Genomic DNA, 23,452 nt, shown 5'->3' with positions numbered 1-23,452 from the left:
TGGATTTGTTTCCCCACTCATACACATGAAGCCAGCTGGGTGACCTAGTGCTAGTCACACTCTGTCATCCCCACCTACCTCACAGGGTGTCTGCTGTGGGGAGAGGAAGGGAAGGAGATTGTAAGCTGGTTTGATCCTCCTTAAAAGGTACAGAAAGTCGTCATATAAAAACCAGCTCTTCTAAATAAATAAAGCCTGTGCTGCTTGCAAGCCGTTGCTTCACCAACAGCACCACCCCACCGCAGACAGCCTGAGCCTTATCATTTGTGTCTATGACTGCATCTTCCCTTGGCACTTCCACACATGCCAAATAATGCACTTTCAATCCACTTTGTCACTTTACCGATCGTTTGCAAGTGGATTTTGCCAGTTCACACAGTAAAATCCAGCTTCACAGTGCATTGAAAGTGGATTGAAAATGCATTATTCGGCATGTGTGAAAGTGCCCTTTAAAGTGTGATCTGTATGAATTCCAAGATTCTAATCCTCACTTCTAAAACCTCCTCTCGTGCTCTCGACTTCCTTTCCCCGTGGTCTCCCCTTTACGCCTTAATTGTCCGCACAAGCTCAATTCCCTCTCCTCAAACTCCTTTTGATTCTCCTCCTTACTTGTCTCCAAAAAACGGCGGTTGAGAAATTACCTTTTGCTAACTTTAATTCAGGTGCTAAACCTGTTTTGCTTCAATAGCTGGGGAGAAACGCAGGTCTCTTCTCCCCGCCCCCCCAAGACATCAAGAGGATAACCGCAAGAAAAAAAGAAAACAAAATCAATAGTATTCTGTTCTGTCCTCCACAGGCAGTGAGGTTTTGAGGACGAGCCTTGTTAAGCACTGAGGACTTGGAATGAACTAAACCTCAAAAAGAACAAGGGACTGAAACCCCGCTAGCAAATTTGCCCAAGACCCCATCCCCTTATGCCATGTACATATATATTCACAGTCTGAAGCACAGCCCTTTGGCCACAGTGCTTCTCAAAAGCGGTCCACAACAACAATTAAAATATCCAATAAAACCACTGGTTTAAGACAACAAATCGACAGTTGCACGACTGAATCAACAGCCCAGCATCAAGGCTTTGAGGCCGTCCGGTAAGATCAAGCAGAAAAGGAACAACGCCATAGGCAAAAAGAAAGGGTGGGAGGGTATCAAGTGGACCTTAAGTAGGGAGGAAATCTGGCAGTTCAGAGGGACACCAGCTTTAAGGCCCCGGCTGTAGGTGATTCGAAGCCTGAAGTGCAAAGGAGTCATGTTTCCATAGCAGAACACCTGCATGGTATGTAAAATGTTTGTTTGGCGATTTCTAGCCTGCCCTCCCCGGCCGAAGCCAGGCTCAGGGTGGGTAGCATCATTTAATAGAGGATCTATTTGGCCAACATGGTCCTTGATGAACCTCTCTTCTATCCCAAGCTCCACGGCACACTCCCGCTGTTTAAGAGAAGTAATTGCACTGCGGGGTGTTAGATGCTTTACTGCCCCCCCACCCCGCAAAACAAGTGCAGAATTAGAACCAGTGTTTGCATATCTAAAGTAAAGGTAAAGCATTGCAACTGACTCGTGGTGACCCCATGAAGTTTCACGTCATTGGGTTTTCAAGACAAGAGATGAGCAGAGGTGGGTTTGCCATTGCCTTCCTCTGCATAGCATCCCCCATCTTCCTTGGTGGTCTTCCATCCAAGTACCCGCCCTGCTGAGCTTCCAAGCTCTGATGAGATCAGGCTAGCCTGGGCTATTAGGGCTGCTCCAGTTCACATATCTAAAAGCGCTAAAATTTGGATTCTGAACATGGGCACCAAGTATCATTCCAATATTTTCAGCGTGCGACAAGAGAGATCATGCGAAAGCACACACAGAATGCCAAGAGGTACGTTGAACCCAGGGTCTCGTTTTGGTTGGTTAAACCTAAAGCTCTTTTTCTGACAAAAAGGAGCTACCTTGTATAGAAAATCTGTCCTGTTTAAAAAAAGATATTTGACAGCTGTGCTCGCTGCAGCACATTTTCAAGATCTGCTTCTGGGTGTCTCCCGCTAAACCCACAAGCCCATATTGAAAGGATGAGGGTGGGAGGAAATTTACCCTTTTTCCATTCATTAATTATGCTAATCATGAGTATGGTATATGGCAGGGATATTAATGGTTGCTCTGATTCTTTTCTCTCTTTTTTTTACCGTTAAGTCACAGCTGACTTAGGGCAATCCCGTAGGGTTTTCAAGGCAAAAGACGTTCAGAGGTGGTTTTCCATTGCCTGCCTCTGCTTCAAGACCCTGGTATTCCTTGGAGGTTTCCCTTCCAAATACTTGCCAGGGTCGAGGCTGAGTGTGTGTAACTGGCCCAAGGTCACCCAGCAAGTTTCCACGGCAGAGCGAGGATTTGAACCTGGGTTTCCCAGATCTTAGTCCGACACCTGAACCACTACACCACACTGGCTCTCTGCTCTGATTCTACATAAACTCAAAATGTACACACAGGTATTATTCTCATTCTGTCTGTATAAGATGCCATACATTAGGCAACACCTGGATTAATTCATTAGTGAAGCCTGCAACCCCTGACCCCTAGCGAACCAGCCTTGCTTCTGATTAATGGGTTTAATCTTAAGTGTATGTGCCAGAACGTATTACAAACCAGTGTGCCCAAGGGCCCCATGCATATGCAGCCTTTCCGGTCGATCCGTCGGCTGCCTTCGGTGTGATAAACTGGGACCTGCTCTGCTTTAAATGGGGGAATAGAATTATCGACGAAAGGCACTGAATTCTGATTAGACTTTTGTACCCAGCAGCTGATATTAGAGTTTTTTTTAAAAAAGGCCTGTGGAAGAGAGTGATCATAATTTGCTGCATAGCTCTTAGTATTCGCCTCACAGGAGACAATTGTTATCAGAGGGTACAGAATGGCCTGGAAAGAGAAACTATTCATTGCACAAAGGTAGCCAATGCCTTATCTATAGAAGAGCTCGATTTGCTACAGCGGCACTGAAGTCAGAAAGGGTCCTTTATCACGGAAAATGGGGAGAGCGCAGGCATGAGGACATATGGCCAACAACCATGGCATTTACTCATGGATATACAACACTTTAGGTGCAAATAATTCCTTTGGGTGGGAGATTGGTAGGAGGGTAGCCTTACAGTCAATTTTTTTTTCTATCTCCTCTCTGAAGTCCTCCCTCTTTCTGCCATTTCAATTAGATGCTGGATGAGTTTCCAGGGCTTTTTCCTTTCTCAGTTGGAAAAGAGCAAGTTACCAGCCCTCTTGAGGGTCCTCTTCCATTTATATTTATCCTAAGCCATTGACAGACTGGTGGAAGAAAAACCCTAGCTTCGATTTGCATTAAAACCTGTCTCAAGTCGAATTAGGGCGTTGTTTACTCAGCGTGTTTTCACCTTGATTCCCTTTATCGAGTTTACTTTACCGGTCTTTTCATAAGAAGCAAGTTATTGGCGCGAGTGAATGGAAAACAAAGAAAGATCTCGAAGGCAAGGCTCAATCCCTGGTATTCACAGTTAACAGACCTCAGATAGCACGTATCCGGAAAATATTTCTCTACTTGACACTTTGGAGAGATGCTGCTCACCAGAGAAGAAAATACTGAGCTACCAAGAGTCTGACTATGTCTAAGGCAGGGGATTGAAGGGTTGTCATATAGAGCAGGGCTTCTTAAACTTTTCCCCCTCGTGACCCCTTTTCGCTCAAGAAAGTTTTACGCAACCCCGGGTATACAGGTATATAAAATAGGTATACAAATCAAACATTTACTAATACATCAAATTTTTCACGACTCCCAAATTCAGTTATGTGACCCCATATGGGGTCGCGACCCACAGTTTGAGAAGCTTTGATATAGAGGATGGTGCCAAGTTGTTTTCTGTTGCCTCAGAAGGTTGGACCAGAACCAATGGGTTGAAATTAAATCGAAAGAGTTTCCGTCTAGACATTAGGAAGAATTTTCTAACAGAGCGGTTCCTCAGTGGAACAGGCTTCCTTGGGAGGTGGTGGGCTCTCCTTCCCTGGAGGTTTTTAAGCAGAGGCTAGATGGCCATCTGTCAGCAATGCTGATTCTATGACCTTAGGCAGATCATGAGAGGGAGGGCACCTTGGCCATCTTCTGGGCATGGAGTAGGGGTCACTGGGGGTCCAGTAACACTTTAAAGACAAACAAAATTTCTGGTAGGATTTGAGCTTTCTTGAGTCACAGCTCACTTCAGATATGGCTAGAATGTGAGTCCATCTATCCTATCTGAATTCACTCTGAATTCACTCTTCTCTATTTAAGGATAGATAGCTTATACCCTGCCAGAAATTTTGTTACTTTACAGTGCTACTGGACTCTTGCTCGTTTCTACTGCTACAGACAGACAAACACGGCTACCCATCGTGATCTATCTGTATAAGGCAGTTTCCTAGATTTTTGGGTGCAGATAAAGGCCGTTCCTGATCCTTTTGCCACTCTTCTGCTTGCCTCTGCGGAAGTGCTCTTAGAACAAGCCCTGCTGCACCAAAACAGGTGGGAAGTGAATGCATTAGCCATGTGATAGAGAAACCAGCTTGGGGGGGGGGTTGTTGTTCCCAGGGAAAGACTTCGCACAGGGGTGATTGAGGGCTGAATAATATTCCTAGACAAGTCAGACAGTGCGAGTGGAAAGAGGAAGGATGTCAGAGGGGAGACAGAAATAAAAATAGACAGGTCTGTGCTCAGGAGTCTTTCACCGCCACCCCTTCTCTCCCCCCCCCCCGCCTCCATTTTGCATCTACAAGAAGGAAGTGAACCAGGAGGTTTTTTTGCTAGAAGGAGATGGCTCAGCCAGTGACCTTTGCTCAAAGACATTTGTCCCTAATGCCAGCCTTAAAGGGGATGGCACAGCTGCTGCCTCCCCGATGGGGGGTAATGAAGATGCTGCAAGCAAAGTTAGTTTCTCAAGCTTTCTACCAGTTTCTCTTGCCCATATTTTCTTCCCTCTAGTTACCCTCCTACAGTGGTCAAGAATCCATACTGAAAAACTAACACATTCAAGAAAAACACTTAAAACCACATGTAACAGGCTCAGACTCAACGATGCAGCTGCAGCAGGTTTATAAAGAAAGAAACTCTGGCTATTTAATCTGCTTGCATGATTTAATTTGATGTTGGGTCTCTTTCAGGGCAGAGTAATAAATGCCACCCTCCACACACTCACACACTGTATACACGTCACTTCTCTTCCTCGAAAATTGTTCTGCCAGGAACTCTGTTAAGAAATCCTCCAAGCGGTGCAATTCCTGAATGCAGATGCACGCAAGACAAAACCCAGGAACCACATCCATTTGTAGCACCGACTGGGGTTTGGATTTGAAAACTTAGGTGTCTGCAGAAATAGCACATCAAGAAATCCATGCATGACTTGGAGGGACAAGCCCACAAAGGCAAGCCTGAACGCCTTCCAAGGCACCAAACTCTCTGTCTTCTGCTTCTAGCAGAACCGTTTCCTCCCTACCTTCAGACCAGAGTCCAGAGTGTGTTCTTCTGTGTTAATGACAGTTATGTGGGCGCGGGGGGTTGATATGAATCGTGCTTGCAATGCTGGACATGGTTTGCTGGCGGTGGGGTCATGCCACCTCTAGAGCACTTTCAGCCCCCCGCGCTCAGGAACTGGCTGAATGTCTCTCATTCATGCAACACAACTGTGAGCCCTGTGTAAGCCTGTTGGTCTACAGAAGGAACAGGTGCTTGCAGAAGAGTATTTCAACCTCGTCCTCCATCTGCACGGAAGCTGTATTGCTTCCTCCCCCAGCAGTATTGCATCCTCCCACTCCTGAACAAGTATTTCTTTAACCCCACTCCTGATTTAGAAGCCAATCTTGTATGAGCTTGATTTGTGGCGTTGCTTTTTAAATCAATGGAGGCCAACAATGCCAATCCTCCTGAGCGAGTGGCTGTCAAGGAAAAAAACCGCGGTCATCTGCTAGCAGAGATGATCCCCCAAACCCCACCGTACACATAAATATTTTAAAGATTCTGGTTCTGCCTATTTTAACCTGTTACTATACTGTTTTAGATTGTAATGGCCTATGGCCTTATACAATAAACTTGACTTGACATAAATATTTGATGAAGTCCCACTCCTCCTTCCTAAAAACAACCCTGAAGAACCACCCTCTTTCGTAAGAAAAAAAGCGACAAGCATCTATCAGAGATGCTATAAAGCACGGACACCACCGGGGAAGGTAAGAGATTAAGGGGGTTACCGCACTTTGTATTCCCAGCGATGTATTAAGAGTTTGAAAATGTTATAAAAAACATCGCTTTAAAAGGGTTTTTGGATACCACAGCTTATAAATGGTTGGAAGACGTCTTGACAGCTAAAGGGGCTAAACAAAGTGCGAACAGTATTTTTTATAACGTTTTCGAACTCTTAATACATCGGTGGGAAAACACAGAAAGCGCGAACAGTATTTTTTACAACATTTTCAAACTGTTAATACATCGCTGGGAATACAAGTGCGGTAACCCTCATAAAATGTGGTTGGGAGCCACTCCTGTGGCTAGCAAAGCCAGAATAAATTAGGCAGATTTGCTTCATGTTCCGTGATTTAAGCAGATAACAGAAGCCAGCTTTTACTGGCACAGGATTAATCTCTTTAAACAAGGAGTATATTCTCCTGCGTAAAGGAAGAGGCCTGGAAATTGCCTTCCTGAGCAATGACAGGAATGCAAGGGTTAGAACCCTAAATTCATAATCCATTAAAAATAAAATTGTAGAGTACTGAAAAACATATTGCATAATGTAAAGGACACTCCCACAAAAGAGCACACGAGACCACGGGTTTTGGAACATTTGTCCATAAAAATCTGCCAGCTTCAAACTTTTTCTGTTCTTTTTTTTTAAAATGGAAAGTCAGATTTCCTCTTGGCATTGAAAATATTTACATATATGGTAGACTCCTTCCCCACTCCCACCTCTTGGCCAGTGAGTAGAAAAGAAAAGAAAAAACCACAACTAACCCCTAAAAAGCTCTTGTGGCTATCATGTGGTAGAACCTTCTGAGTTACTGGAGTTGCCAACAGGGAGGTGATCCAAATCAGTTTCTGTACTGAAAAACACATAGCCCAACATTTAATTTTTGTTTTGTTTTGACAAGGCTCAGAAATAATTTTCTTTTATGGCATGATTGTGCACCCTTGTGCGTATACAGACATAGAAGAAGAGTTGGTTTTTATATGCCAACTTTCTCTACCACTTAAGGGAGAATCAAACTGGCTATCACCTTCCCTCCCCCACCCCACAACAGACACCCTGTGAGGTCGGTGGGGCTGAGAGAGTCGGGAGAGAACTGTGACTAGCCCAAGGTCACCCAGCTGGCTTCATGTGGAGGAGTGGGGAAACAAATCCAGTTCACCAGATTAGCCTCCACTGCTCATGTGGAGGAGTGGGGAATTAAACCCGGTTCTCCAGATCAGAGTCCACTACTCCAAACCACCGCTCTTAACCACCACACCACCAGAGAACAAAATCTGGCACAGTGACAAAATACCCAAGTCAAAGCACTGGAATCTGCCATGTACCACTGGAATTTGTTTATATTCCTCTTTAACCAGACTTGAGCCATGAGTGCGCTGCAATTTAAATCGGTTTAAAAAAATGGTTTGGCTGCCACAGCTTGTTCATAAGTCCAAACTGTTCCAAACCCAGGGAAAGCGAATTTTATGAGGATGCGAATGTTTCTTGGTTAGGGATCACAGGCCCTTCCTGCAGAAAGATAAACCCTCAGCTCCTTTGTTCAGGAATCACAACAGGCTTGGAACAGGTTAAAATTGGCTCTTTGTCTTCAGAAATTCAGCTTAAATTGTGCATGAACCTAGCACGTGTACATGCACTGCTGTTCCCCCCACCTTTGCCCCCATCCTGCGTGGTGTAGAATGAAGGAATGGCAGCTTAAATCTAGCTCTAGTTATCCATGATGTACAAATGCAGAGACATGTGGCTTAACCAAAGTTAGATTTCCTTCCGCTAGTTCCAAACCAGGATTGGTTTAAACCAGTGGTTCCCAAAGTGGGCAGTACCACCCCCTGGGGGGGGGGGTTGGGATTACCTAGGGGGTCAAAAGAGGTAAGGGGGCAGCAGGGGCCCGCGAGAGGTGGGCCCCTTCAACTGTGTTGTTGGATAGGGTAGGGGCGTTGGGGTTGAGTTTGTGGAACCAAGGGGGCGATGGTCCGAAAAGTTTGGGAGCCACTGGTTTAAACTCTAATAATTCCAGTTTTTGTGTGGGGGAATGGACTAACTGTGGTTCAGCGGCGCACCCGCATCCATACTTCATGGATTACTGGAGTTGATCTTAAACTACCATTCTTTGTGTGGAAAGGACAGGAGAGGCAATGAAGGGACTAGTCACACACAAGCCAGGGTTGTACATTCTTTTTTGTAACCATGGTTAAAGTGAACATGTGAATGCAGCCTTAGGCTCAGTCCAGACAAAATGCAAGTTTGTAGTTAATTACATTAATTTGTGAAACCAGGGTGCAGCTCACAGATGATCATTCACACCCTGGTTTGCCTTGACAGATCCTAGTTTCATTAGATTTTCTCTGTAGCCTGGGAAGGCGCTGCCAGGATTAATAGGGTTGCCAACCTCCAGGTACTGGCGGCACGAGGGCTCAAATACAAAACCACACTGGGAATTGAACAAAGATCATATATTATGCTGAACTGCATTCACTCATGCATGGATTCCAGATCAGAACCATCTCCTCCCACCCATTTCCTTATGAGTTTGCTTGACATCCTCTTTGAGAACAATTTTTTTTGTTACCAAGATACATTTTTTCTTCAAATCAGTGGCGTTTCCATGGGGCAACTTGCGCCCCCTCCATTGCCAATATTTTCATGGCTCATTTTGAAAAGACTCATCTTTTTTCATCTTTCATTTTCTCCAATCAAGTACTCTGGTACAAACGGTACATTGATGACATCTGTGCTATACTGTCTGGCGTGGAATCCTACCAAGAGTTCTCCTTATGGCCTAATTCCCTACATGAATCTTTAACCTTTTCAGGCAACATCAATACTCAAGAGATCGCCTTTTTGGATGTCACTATTTTTAGACTTCATAACAACACTTTAGCCGTTAAACCCTATACCAAACCCACTGATTCTGGTTCCAATCTTCACTTTTCTTCATTTCACCCCTTACATCTGCGCTCCAATTTACCCTTCAGTCAGTTCCTGCGCATTAAAAGGAACTCCTCTAGAGAACAGGATTTCATTGCGGCTGCAGAGTCACTAAAATCTAGGTTCCTAAGAAGAGGTTACCCCCCTACAGTTGTTCAACAGTCCCTTGACAAGACCTTCTTAAAATCTCGAAGACAACTTCTTGAAAAAGATCCTTCCATCCCTTCTACCCGATCTCATCATTCTAGAGTGGTAGCCTCTTTCCAATTTTCACATCTAACATATGACATTAAAAAGATCTTGTCGCGCCATTGGCACTTACTTCAGCACATCCCTGATTGCAATTTGCCGCCACTACTGGGCATGAGGAAGACTGCCTCAATACGGGACATGCTTATAAAAACTGACGTGCTTCGAACCAAGGAAACACCTTTTACTACAGGTCATCATAAATGTGGGCATTGCTCCATGTGTCCCTTCAGTCTACCCATTAAAGAAGTGCATTCCACTTCTTCTAAATTTTCTTACACCTTACGGCAGTTTAGTAATTGTGGCACGCCCATGTCTGTATACGCGGTCCTCTGCCCGTGCCGTTTGATGTACGTTGGCTGCTCCTCTCGCCCCATCAGACTTAGGATCGGTGAGCATAGGGCACGGATCAGGGCACGGAATCTTGAGGCTCCGCTCGTCCAACATTATGTTCAAGCACATCATTCTGACACAGATTTATTATTTTTTGTTCTTTGGCAGTTTAAACCCAAACCTTATTGTACACAGGACGCCAAGAAAATATTACTCCAACAGGAATCCCGCCTAATTTACGCTTTCCAAACCCTTATCCCTAAGGGTTTGAACAATGAGTTTGATCTGTCATGCTTCATTTGAAATAATCCGCCCGTCAGGATGGCACTCTTTCATTTATCTATTTCCTTCTAGGTATGTCCCTTTAAAAGTCTCTGCATGTTAAGTGCATTCCAGATATAAACCCCTCCCTACACTCACCCTTACCGCAGATTCTAAGACAATGTGATACTATATGATGATTTTTGGGTAAGCTCTATCTGTATATGATGTTTATGGTTGCACTTATATGTCATTGGCATTGCATTCATTGTATTATTATTATTTTCTAATTATTTACTTCACAGCTGACGGTCTTCGAGACAACTTGCTTATCACCAAATTTGGATTAAAAGCTTTAGTTGCCTTATAATTTGGAGCTGAAGAAAGCCTTTGAAACGTGCACCAACGACTAGCCACACGTTCTCCCTTGTTTCCGTTTGTTGGACTTTAGTTTGTCACTACGGACCTTTTGAACTAGTGACTTGGACTTAGATGACGGGAATTTCCCGTTTGTACTTGATTGTTATTGGCTACATTGGGAGCTTTCTCCCTTATTTTCGTTGTGGTTTCTTTTTTGTGCTGAGCATGTTTATATTTATTTCTGTTTTGTACTGTATGCATGAGTGAATGCAGTTCAGCATAATATATGATCTTTGTTCAATTCCCAGTGTGGTTTTGTATTTGAGCCCTCGTGCCGCCATTTTCTTTAACGCAGTTAAATACGGCACAGGTGTGTTTGTTATTGTAACCTCCAGGTACTACCTGGAGATCTCCTGCTGTTACAACTGATCTCCAGCCGATAGAGATCAGTTCACCTGGAGAAAATGGCCGCTTTGGCAATTGGACTCTATGGCATTGAAGTTCTTCCCCTCTCCAAACCCCACCCTCCTCAGGCTCCGCCCCAAAAACCTCCCATCGGTGGCAAAGAGGGACCTGGATATCTGGATTCAAACCACAGTGTGAGACTAACGGTGGTTAATAAACAATCTTGAGATCCTGGGTTTTTGGACCTCACCAAACCATAGTTAGCGGAGCAGGGCTGGGCTTTCACCATTAATGAAATCATGGGTTTGCGTGATGTTTAAACCCGATCTTAGAGTGCTAACATAAAGCTGATTTTATCACGCACGATTTAAATTGTTAGCAGCCTTGGTGGCCTTTGTAAGGGTAGAAAGGAAGGATACAAATTCTGTAAATACATAAATAAAACTGGACAGGCGTTTTCTTGTATATAGAGAGACTGGGATTTCGTTGAACGGGATGCAGCTAGAGAACAGCCACCCCCACCCCGCTCCCTTCCTTTCCCTGGTTTTGAATACTTACTGTTGTTCAGCTTTGGCTCGATCGCTTAGGAAGAAGAGGGCCGTAGCGAGGAAAAACATTCCCCCCAGGACGACGACAAAAGGGCACAGCATGAGAGCGTAGCCTAAGCTGAGGAATTCCCAGAGCGGGGACTCTTTTGTGCTCTGGCGTATCAGGTCGGAGATCTGGAGAGGAAGCAGAGGAAGGTGGGGGGAGAGGTTAGCTTATTTCCAGGGGCTCCGATTGTCACAGGAGTGCAGTTTATTTAATATGACAAGGCAAAAGTGATTACTTCCTTACAGAGATGCGTGGGGAACTCTGCAGCAGAAAAATAACCCTTGTGACGAAAGGAGATCCTCCAGATAAACTAGCTCCCTCACTTTCAACTTGCAAGATGTATAGAAAGGTCCCCCCCAAGTTGGGTTGCCAACCTCCAGGTACTAGCTGGAGATCTCCTGCTATTACAACTGATCTCCAGCCAATAGAGATCAGTTCACCTGGAGAAAATGGCCACTTGGGCAATGGGACTCTATGGCGTTGAAGTCTCACCCCTCCCCAAACCCTGCCTTCCTCAAGCTCCGTCCAAAAAACCTCCCGCCGGTGGCAAAGAGAGACCTGGCAACTTTACCCCAAGCCTGGAGGGCTTTCATTGTCACTCTCACCAATGGAGGCCATTACACACCGCCCTGGTTCACACATGCATGCTCAGTGGCTCTATGCGCAATGCACTAAATGTGCAATTGAGTTGAAAGGTGTCAAGTGTGAGCATTTCTTTATGCCAGCCCTGGCCTTTGGTTGACGTTTATTCTTCTTCTTCTTATTTTTAATTATAAGGCTTTTCTGATTTTAAAGATTTAAAAAATTGTTTAGTTGCAGCTGTGTTGAATAGCTGGTTTATTCTGATTCCAGCTTGGGAAAATGTCATTGAGAGGAGGCTTAACTCCCCCCTCCCACCAATACTGTAATGCTGACCTGAATCAGGCCTCCATGCACTTGATAACTATGTGTTTAAAAAACAAATGCACACAGTCCTTAGTGGAGACTGAGGAGGCGAGTGTGAAGCTGGCAATAAGTGCTGGACGAGATCAGAGCCAGGGTTTGATGGGCCACTTGCTGGAGGCAACTCACACCGGAGTCAGGGTTGTTAATTTGCAAATAAATAAGCAAAAGCTTGTGTCTTTGTCCGATTGCTTCTTTTTAAAAAAAGGCTTAAAATAAAGCGAATTTTTGAAAAAACGAGATGGGCAGGAAATCTTGCACTGCATCCCGAGACATAAAACACACAAAGCTGCCTTATACTGAATCAGACCATCAGTCCATCAAAGTCAGTATTGTCTACTCAGACTGGCAGTGGCTCTCCAGGGTCTCGGGCAGAGGTCTTTCACATCACTTACTGTCTGATCCCTTAACTGGAGATGCTGGGGATTGAATCTGGGACCTTCTGCATGCAAAGCAGATGCTCTGCCACTTAGCCACGGCCCCTCCACATCTACAGTTCACCTAAACCTATCAGTGGTTTGGCTGGGGTGGTGGTGCATGGGGAGGGTGCTCCCTTGGTGCCGGGCAGAAGTCGACTGAACCCTAGCTGCAGTACATCGGGGGTGTTTGGTGAGACGCAGCACAATTTTGTGCAGAAAATATATATGATTCCCCCTGCCCCCCAAACAAACAAAAACCCAACAACAACCATACAGGGAGCTGTGGGAAATGGGGCCCTTCGAGGGGGTAGTCGTATTTTGAGCGAACTGTAATTGCTGCTGACACGTGCATGTCGGATTTAGATTGGAAGAGCAAATTAGCACACTAGACTCTTTAGGACCAAAGTTGCAAGGCAGATGTGTGAAGAGAGTAAACACTCAGAGGACTGCAAGGTCAATCAACAGGAATGTTAGTTAGCACTCCTTTATCCCCTTGCCTGATGGCTCCTAATTGTTAAACCTAATTACTCTTCTTGCACCTCTGCAGCTTGACACTGGAGCGGTCCCTCGGCATCTGCAACAGTCAGTGCTCCGCACAGCACAATGCTCATCTTGTCGGCAGAAGAGATGTGCCACAATCCTCTGTTTTTCATAGAATCATAGAGTTGGAAGGGACCACCAGGGTCATCTAGTCCAACCCCCTGCACAATACAGGAAATTCACAACTACCTCCTCCCCAAACCCCCAATGACCCCCCCCCTACTCCATGCCCAGAAGATGGCCAAGGTGCCCTCCCTCTCATGATCTCCCTAAGGTCATAGAATCAAGTTTTTGTTTTGTTTTTTGCCAATTTGGTCTCCGGAGTCCCCTCAGATTCACACATGAGAAAGCCCTCATGTTTTCTGGTGGGCAACCCAAGGACTTTGCATTCGTCTGTTTATAGTTCGCCTTTCTCACTGAGGCTCAAGGTAGACTGCATGAATGAATAATGCGTGGTGGAGTGGGAACTGAAGCAGAAGAGTTGGTTTTTATACCCTGCTTTTCTCTACCTTTAAGGAGTCTCAAAGCGGCTTACAATCACCTTCCCCTCCCCACAACAGACACCCTGTGAGGTAGGTGGGGCTGAGAGAGTTCTGAGAGAACTATGACTGGCCCTAGGTTACCTGGCAAGCTATGTGGAGGAGTGGGGAATCTAAGCGAGTTCTCCAGAGTCCACCGCTTATGTGGAGGAGCGGGGAATCAAAGCCAGTTCTCCATATTAGAGTCTGCGCTCTTAACCACTACACCACACTGGTTCTCTGATGGCGACCGCACCCATGGGATATTCCAGGCAAGAGATGAGGTGGTTTTGCCATTGCCTTCCTCTGTGTAGCAACCTCAGTCTTCCCTGGTGGTGTGCCATCCAATAGTAACCGAGGCCGACTCTGCTTAGCTCCCAAGCTCTGGGCTAACACGGGTGAACTACACAGTTAATAAGCAATTTAAAAGGAACGATACCGAACAATGCAATAAAAACATAAATACAAACAATGCAATAAAGCAAACAAACAGTGCACTAAATAAAAAAGCGAGCCCTTACAAATCCAATCAGGTAGGGACTCCCGGCGTCTCCCAGAAGGTGTGATGTGAAGCTCTGCAAAGCCACAGCTGTAGCCCGGCGTGTCGGGATGACCACATACTAAGAAGAAGAAAAAAGATACATCAAGAGATAAAGCTTGTGTGTGTGTGTTAAGTGCCGTTAGGTCGCTTCCGACTCATGGCGACCCTATGAATGAAAGTCCTCCAAAATGTCCTATCTTTGACAGCCTTGCTCAGATCCTGCAAATTGAAGGCTCTGGCTTCCTTTATTGAGTCAATCCATCTCTTGTTGGGTCTTCCTCTTTTCCTACTGCTCTCAACTTTTCCTAGCATGACTGTCTTTTCCAGTGACTCTTGTCATCTCATGACGTGACCAAAATACGATAGCCTCAGTTTAGTCATTTTAGCTTCTAGGGTCAGTTCAGGCTTGATTTGATCTATAACCCACTGATTTGTTTTTTTGGCAGTCCACAGTATCCGTAACACTCTCCTCCAACACCACATTTCAAAGGAATCTATTTTCTTTCTATCAGCTTTCTTCACTGTCCAGCTTTCACACCCATACACAGTAATAGGGAATACGATGGCATGAATTAATCTAGCCTTGGTGGAAAGTGACACATCCCTACACTTCAAAATATTTTCTAGCTCCTTCATGGCTGCCCTTCCCAGCCTCAATCTCCTTCTGATTTCTTGGCTGCAGTCTCCCTTTTGGTAGATGGTGGAGCTAAGGAATAGAAAGTCTTGAACAATTTCAATTTCCTCATTGTCAACCTTAAAGTTGTGTAATTCTCCTGTAGATAAAGCTTTGCTGTACTCTAAGCTCTCATAACAAGTGACAAGAGGGGAGGGATTTTTTTCCAGATGGTTGGCCCTAACCTAGATGGTCCAGCTAACCTGATCTCGTCAGATCTCAGAAGCTAAGGAGGGTTGGTCCTGGTTAGTACTTGGATGGGAGACCTCCAAGGAATACCAGTGTCGCTATGCAGAGGAGGAGGAGGAGGAAGAAGAAGGTGAGTGGGGCTTCTTTGTGAAGGGTGGGACAGAGAGAGCTCTAAGAGAACTGTGACTAGCCCAAAGTTACTCAGCTGGTTTCATGTATAGGAGTGCGGAAACCAACCCAGTTCACTAGATTAGAGTCCGCCGCTCATGTGGAGGAGTGGGGAATCAAACCCAGCTCTCTAGATGAGTCCCCCGCTCTTAACTACTACACCATGCTGGCTCCCTAGAGACTGGTCATAGCACTGGGTCAGGAGTAGCTGGAGCTCCTCACCCAATTCTGTGCCCAGAGAAGCAGCCCCACCCGTGTGATGCCACTGGGGGCTTCAGCAGTGGGGTCGCTGAGTAGACAAATCATCATGGGAAAGGTTTCCTGAAAGCAAATCATTGAACAGCAGTGTGGAAAATTCCAATTAACCAACAGCTTTGCTTTTGTGGGACTCGATTGATCAGAAAGGTTTGCATTCTGGGTTTTGTGTGTGTGTGTGTGCGCGCGCCATGAAGTCGCAGCCAGCTTGTGGCGACCCGTAGGGTTTTCAAGGCAAGAGACGTTTGGAGGAGGTTTGCCATTGCCTGCCTCCCCGAGGGTTGAGAGAACTGTGACTAGCCCAAAGTCACCCAGCAGGCTTCATGTGGAGAAGTGGGGAGTCGAACCTGGTTCTTCCGATTAGAGTCTGCCATTCTTAACCACCACACCGCACTGGCTCTTTTCATTCTGGGTTACCCTGCACTATTTATGCCGTTGCTAGGAAGATGTCGGTGGAGAAATTAATCACCCTGGATGCAAAAGGATGATGATGTATCTAAAATAATCTATCTTTTGTCTGAACGGGAAAAGCATGTAATCTACAGAATAGCAAGGTTTGGGGCAGCCATACAAAACCTTAGAAGTGAGTTTCTTAAAGCAACCATAATAAAAATGTAAAGGCAGCCCAAAGAGATTTAAAATGCTTGCTCCTTTTTCCTCATTCCAACACTATATTATGAAAGGGGCATAATTACATGCCCTTGCTGTTTCAAATGCTTCTTTGTTCATTACCCAAAAGTTGCTAATTGAAAGCAAATATAATTAAACAGAATGGTGCTCCTCTTTGCATCCCATTCTTTTATGAGTATTTTGATGACCCTTTTGGTTGATAATGAAAGTTGAAAACCACTGCCCTAGGGAAAAATAGTTAAAGGAAAGGGCCGCACAGGCTGCAGAAGCTGACAATTCCCTGACCGTTCAAATCCGTGGCCTTATCTCACTGGGCTTGGGGCCCTCAATATTCACAATACCATATACTGTATATGTTTTGGGCACAACATGAGCATTCATTTTTTTTAAATGGGGAAAACACTGAAATTCCCAGAAAAATTGGCCCACAATGTGCAAAATGTGGGGTTGGGCTGTGGCTCAAGAGCATCTGCTTGGCATGCAGAAGGTCCCTAGTTCAATCCCTGGCATCCCCAGTTAAAAGGACTAGGCAAGTAGGTGATGTGAAAGATCCCTGTCTGAGACCCTGTGCAAGACCCCTGTCTGAGACCCTGGAGAGCCACTGCCGGTCTGAGTAGACCATACTGACTTTGATGGACCCAAGGGTCTGATTCAGTATAAGGCAGCTTCATGTGTTCGTCATGGGTACACACAGAATCCAGAATTTAAAATAATTTATTCATACTGTAGAGACAGGAAACTTCTCTTCTCTCTCTCTCATAACAAGAAAATCCAGGGAGCACACACTAAAAATGACTGGCGATAGATTCAAGGCAAGCAAAAGAAAGGATTTCTTCATACAACATATAACTGACTTATGAAACTTGCTGCCACATTTAGGTAGATAGCTTTAAAGGAAAATGGACAAACTAATGGAGAATTAGGTGTTCTCTTCAATGGCTATAAGTCCTTGTCAGTTCAATACTAGTTGCTAGTTCAATACTAGTCAGTTGAATACTAGTTGCTAGGACAGCTTTGGTTCCTGCGTTCCCCGTGTAGAGGCCTTCTGGGGCATCTGACTGGCCACTAAGAACCAGGATGTACAACTAGCGGTTTGGTCCATTAGTTTGATCCAGCGGAGTTCTTCGGCATGTTCTTATTCTCTTAAGAAAACAGTAGCCAAGATGACAGAGGGAAATGGTAGTAAACAGAGGAGGCCGCGTTTTGTGCACCAGAGACTGAATTCCATACATATGTGGCAAGCCCCCAGCTGTTTTTATGTAACTCCATTAAAATAATACAAGAACGAGGGATGGGAGACTCCCTTCCCTTAAAAAAACCCCAGGGAAATAGAAAGAGCGCTTAGTAAAAACATCAGCTACTGCACGAGTTTGGAGACAATTACAGAGCCACACTGGCATTTCTAGTACGAAAATAGAGCCCAAACCAAAACCCCTGCCCACAGGGCTGGCTTTAAACGTCCCTGGCCAGGGATGAGAGTTGGTTGGTGAAGTCAGCCAGCTCTTGGAGAGGGAAGGGAGAGATTGCCTTGCTTCCTCTAAGTGGCACACACCACTCAGGAAGCCCCGAGAAAGACCGAGGGGGCGACTCTGGTAGGCCTCAACCAGAGCCTGAGGAAAGCTTTGGCCATGCCACCAATGTCCTCTCTTCCCACCACAAAAATCCGGCAGAGCTATTCGTAGCATCCCAGAGAACCAAAGTGGTGTTGGGGTTAGCGTGCTGGATTAGGGAGAGCCATGACCAAACTGCCTCTCTGCCATGCAGCTGACTGGGCAAACCGGGAGCAGTCGCCAGCTCTGAGGTCTACCTACCTCACAGGGGGGTGATGAGGATAAAACGCGAGAGGAACTATCCATGTACGCTGAACCACCCTGAACATCTTTGGAAGGAGGGTGAGATTAAAAATGTACATAAAGATAGAAGGAACACCGCTAAACCAACATTACGCATACTCGGCAGTGGCTGAAATCAACATGGAACACCTCCACTGGCAAAAAAAACCACATTGGTTTTCCACCTACAAGCAATGCAGTGTTACACTGACTCCTTCTAACATCCACGGTTTGTTTGCTTCTTTAGATATTTCACCTCACTTTTCTCCCCTCCCCCGTTTTATCCTCATAACAGCAACCCTGTGAGGAAGGTTGGGCTGAGAGAGAGTCTCTGGCCCAAGGTCACTAAATGAGCTTTTGTGGTAGAATGGGGTACTCGAACCCTCTCAGATCCTTGTCCAACCCAGGATCAGCTAACCACCACAACACACTGGCTCTCTTGCTTACAGTTAGGAGATTGAGAGCCGGCCACCGGACTGCAGATTCCTCCTTCCTTCCACCCTTCACCGCCCTGGATCCTGTTAGAATTAACCAGGGTTGCCTTTGATCCACAGTCAGCACTGTGAGCATGGAATGCACATGGCCCTGAGCTCGAGAGCACCCTGCTCCCACTCACCATCAGTATGTCGGCTGTAATGGCCCAGTTGGAGAAGAGGAGAGTTTCGCCGATGAAAATGCAGACCTGTTGGGGATGCACACAAAAAGTCCTTATTAGCTGTCCAAACTTAATATCGATGTTAAAGCCAAACTATACACAACACTGGAGTTCAGGGACTGGAACTCCAGATCTGTGCAGATGTGTTACTGACAAAGGGAAGAAGCTGGACAGGGCTGCAGAACTCAGGAAGGGGTTTTATTTATTTAAAACATCTGTATGCTCCCTTTTCAGCCCACTCAGGGTCTCTAAGGTGGCAAACAAACATTAAAACAGTGTTTAAAATACAGACAGACAAGACAGATAGATTTTTAAAAATTAAATAAAACACATAAACACATAGGCCTTTTCCGCATTCTCTTTTTCCTCCTCTCTAAGTTCCTGATTCTTCGGGGGGTTTTAAAGTTCCACACGTGTTTTACTCTCTCTAGTGGTCCATTCGATACAGCAGAAGATTAAATCTAGTTTATTTCCCCTGCTGACTTAAACAGCAGCTTTTTACTCTCGATAAAATCAGGTGTGATATTGAATCAACCACTAGGGGGAAGAAACCACGTGCAAAACTTAATAAAAAAAAACCCCACACACAAAACAGGAACTTTGAGACAAGGAAAAGGAGAATGTGGAAAAGCCCATAAACAGACACACAAACAGGGAAGAGGGCCAATGAGTTAGGGAATGCCTAAGCAAAACAAAAAAGTCTTCACCCTTTGGCAGAAGACAATGATAGAGGGAGACAAACGAATCTCCCCAGGGAGAGAGATCCAAAGTTTTGGAGCACAGCCAAGAAGGCCCTTTCTCAGGTTGCGACATGCCTAGCTTCAGACGGTAGGGGCACCCAAAGCAGGACCTCTGAAGATGACCAGAGCGGTCAGGTAGGCTCATATGGGAGTAGACAGCCATTCAGGTCCTCTTAACCATGTAAAGGTCCTTTTAACCATTTCTATGATCCAAAAATGTCCTCCCAGCTGCATTATCCCCTGGTAGAAGGCTAGGAGCCAAAGCTATGGGCGGGGGGAGGGTATTTTTGATCAGGGTAATGGTCTAGGGGAGGAGCCCCGTGGCACAGAGTGTTAAGCTGCAGTACTGCAGTCAAAAGCTCTGCTCATGACCTGAGTTCGATCCTGACGGAAGTCGGTTTCAGGTAGCCGGCTCAAGGTTGACTCAGCCTTCCATCCTTCCAAGGTCGGTGAAATGAGTACCCAGCTTGCTGGGGGTAAAGGGAAGATGACTGGGGAAGGCACTGGCAAACCACCCCGCAAACAAAGTCTGCCTTGGAAATGTCAGGATGTGACGTCACCCCATGGGTCAGGAATGACCCGGTGCTTGCACAGGGGACCTTTACCTAATGGTCTGGGGAGCGAAGAGTTAAAAAATTGATCCTTTATGTTACTGGGAAAACTCCCAGTGGGCTCCTGTTGCGAAGGGGTTGCTAGTAGTAAGGAGCGAGCTGACTGGCTCAGATTGCTTCAGGCCTGTTTTAACATCCCAATCCGCCCTGATCCCTTCTCCAGTGAGGCAGCCCTGATCATTCTCTCCCCCAGGGCTATGTTTAAGAAGCAAACATGATTTTCAATAGTAATAAATAATAATAACTCGCATTATTTATCCTGCTTCCAAATTATCCCTTAACAGTTCTCTACCTGCTAGGTCAAAACCATCCGTCAAATCAACTACAGTAATATATGAGTTCTTTGTGAAACTTGCTGCATATTTAGCTACTACATGGGCTGGAACGAAACAATGATCTATCACACGGCTCCCCTCCCTATAACCATCCTGTTCTTATGAATAAATCTGATGGTCATCACCTCAGGCTTATTTAACAAATTACACCTCTAGAGATTAGGTATGTCTGACAGATGAATGGGCATACTGGGATCATATTTCCACTTCATTTCTTATGTATTCCTCCAGAACACCACCCATTCCATAGCGAGCCTGACACATTTTAATATAAGTAAATAAATTCAGCCAACGTTGAGATTAAATTGCCCAGGGAGGAAGTATCCCATATAGACCAGCCTGGATGCCGAGGTGATCTTTGGAGGTTCTTAGGACCACAATCCAAAGAATGATGGGTGGCCGTGAAAGACAGAACGTTCTTGGGGGCAGTCCCATGACGCTGAAGCGCCAACAGAGATTCGCTTTGCTGGCGGCTCTTCAACGCTTGTAAACGCTTGTAGATTTTGTCCGGTTGCCAAATCGTGAATTGCTTTCTCAGAAGCGGCTTTTAATGATGGGAAACATTTTAGAAGTGACACCAGGTTGCAAATTGTGATGTGTTGGTTGTATTTTGCTTTTATATCATTTTGAGTATGTTGTTACTTGCCATAGGTGTCTGTGAGGATCAGAAGGGGGGACAGGTTTGTAAATCTTGTTAACAAACCAACAAATAATTAAGCCCGCCCTTGGCTACATAACCCTGTTCTAAGAGTCCAGCTATTCATTCCACTACAGCATGAGAATCCTGGATACAGGCATTTTTGAGCAAGTCTATCGGCACAATATTTCCAAACAGAATGTGCTCACTTTGTGTTCCTGTGCCATATTTTGGTAATTCTCGCAGTATTTCAAACGTTTTCATTATTATTACAGTACTTTTTAAAAAGATAATGCTATTGCATGCTTAATAGACCACAGTTTAGTGTAAGCAACTGTTATCTGTGCTGTGAAACCACAAAATTCGTGTGGCTCGCTTTATTGCGGTGGTCTGGAACCAAACCTGCAATATCTCCGAGGTATGCTTGTACTAAGAATCCTGAAACTGGAGGAAATTGGAGGAGATTAAAAATCACATACACAGGGAAGCAGGAGCAACCAACGGGTTTTCTCCATTCCTTGTTTATGCCCCGCCTTTTGAGAGGCTGATCTCCCCTGCACTTCTTTGTGCTACTCCCAATCTTCTAACAAACGCTGCTTGAAAGAGGTAAGTTGTGAACAGTCTCCTAGGGCTAACATAACACATAGCTCGGTTTTGAGTTCCTTCTCCGGGTAGTGCTAGGAGTCTGGACAAAATGTTTGGAACTTGGAAAGCTAAGTAAGTTAGAGAAGCTCGAGTCATATAGCAACAATGCACTTCAGTCTTTCCCATCTATACGTACATAGGCTCCCACGATGCTGCTCTTGGCTGCGACGAAGATTAGACAGGTGAAGATGGCTGACCCCAGCATCCCCACGGCGCACACAAGAGGGTCCGCTCGCTGAGTTTTCAACCGACACCACTTGGTAGCCCCGGCTCCGGTGATCACACCCAGGAAACCGGTGAAGCAGGTGATGGCTCCAAAAATCAAACTAAGGACATAAAATGTTCCAAAGAAAAATCTATGAGCATAATTTTTATATACGAACAGTAAGGTGAAAGACAGGTGGTTGCTTTTTAAAGAGGAATTAAAAGGATGACTGAAGGGTTTAAAAGTTGATTGACAAAATCCTGAAAATGTAATTGACAAGTATTATTAACTTGTTAATTAAATGTATTAACTTCAAGGTCAATCGAAGGACCGTCTCTGCACTTTGCTTGGAAATTCTACCATCTTTCAAAATTAAGATAAATCATCACGCGCCTCAAGTTGAAAAATAACCCACTGCAGGGCTACTACAATATGCAAATACATTTAAATTTAATCAGCCAAAAACACTATATTGCATTTCAGTCAAGGTCCCTCCTCTACCATTTACTTATTATCGGTTCTTGGTAAAGTCATATTGCTCAAGCCTCAGTTCCACCACCTGTTAAAAAAGTGGGGTTCCTACCATACAGGGCTGTTGTGAGAATTAACTAAGAGTTAAGGACTAAAGCACATTAAAAACTGAGGAAAAAAGGAAAAGTGGGAAGCAAACTGTTGAAGTAAATAATGCGTAACACACTGTATAAAATGAGTAGTTGGGAGGAAATACAGGTTGCTTTACACATGGATATACAGGGACTGACTGATTAAAAAGTTTTATATGCCGCTTTTACTACCACTTAGTACTTTAAGGGGGCTTACAAACGCGTTTGAATAAAATCCCTTTCAATCTCACATGGGATCGGTCCGCCATATGCTAGAATGAGGGAAAGGACTCATTTGCCCTACATAATCTCTTCTCCAAAGAATGATCTCTGGACCTTTGGTGACCCCCCCCAATGGGCACGATGCCAACATAGTTCTGGTGATGAGGCAAAGACCAAGCCCTCCCGCAATGCCCCTGCCCTCCCTCCCCCAACAAATCTGAAAGCAGACCAGATCATAGAATCATAGCGGTGGAAGGGACCTCAAGGGTCATCCAGTCCAACCCCCTGCACAATGCAGGAAATTCGCAAATGCCTCCTCCCCACACTCCCAGTGACCCCTGCTCCATGTCCAGAAGATGGGGGGGGGGGAACCCTCCAGGATCCCTGGCCAATCTGGCCTGAAGGAAAATTGCTTCCTGACCCCAAAGTGGCGATCGGCATTTCCCTGGGCATGTAAGACAGGGCCACGAGAGCCAAGCACTGATGCAACCCTCCCTGCCCTCCCTCTCATGATCTGCTTAAGTTCACAATAAGGGAGGTCAGAGTAGCTCTTCATCCAGACAGTTGATTTGATGACATATTAATAACCCCTTTATGTCTTGCAGCTGAACATGTAAACTGACCCCACTAAAAAGCATTACTTTGTTTGAAGCGACATGAAGGTTCCAGTTCTGGCATTACCTCCACAAAGATTTATCCGTGCCAGAAGCCACCCATGGTGACCAAGTGGTGGATCAGAGTCCATACAACCAGC

At 45.3% G+C, this 23,452-nt stretch overlaps 1 protein-coding gene across 2 annotated transcripts in view; it reads right to left on the bottom strand.

The window, feature by feature from the left end:
* LOC130491376 (sphingosine-1-phosphate transporter SPNS2-like) overlaps positions 1 to 23,452 on the bottom strand; it is a 122,981-nt gene that overhangs the window by 5,622 nt on the left and 93,907 nt on the right. Inside the window, exons 8-12 of one of the 2 annotated variants that reach the window (XR_008933861.1) lie at positions 21,806 to 21,995; positions 18,663 to 18,728; positions 14,280 to 14,378; positions 11,304 to 11,467; positions 6,974 to 7,062 (exon numbers count right to left, since the gene is read on the bottom strand). Coding sequence is in view for 1 of the 2 variants with exons in the window: in XM_056865096.1 (XP_056721074.1) it covers positions 11,304 to 11,467; positions 14,280 to 14,378; positions 18,663 to 18,728; positions 21,806 to 21,995 (519 nt within the window). In the remaining variant the exon portion in view is untranslated. The remainder of the gene's footprint in view (positions 1 to 6,973; positions 7,063 to 11,303; positions 11,468 to 14,279; positions 14,379 to 18,662; positions 18,729 to 21,805; positions 21,996 to 23,452) is intronic. The other variant, XM_056865096.1, reaches the window with a different exon arrangement.

Source organism: Euleptes europaea, chromosome 19 (assembly GCF_029931775.1).
Source record: "Euleptes europaea isolate rEulEur1 chromosome 19, rEulEur1.hap1, whole genome shotgun sequence".
NCBI lineage: Eukaryota > Metazoa > Chordata > Lepidosauria > Squamata > Sphaerodactylidae > Euleptes > Euleptes europaea.
Note: the sequence above shows the minus strand (reverse complement) of the source record. Positions and strands in the feature narration are given on the sequence as shown.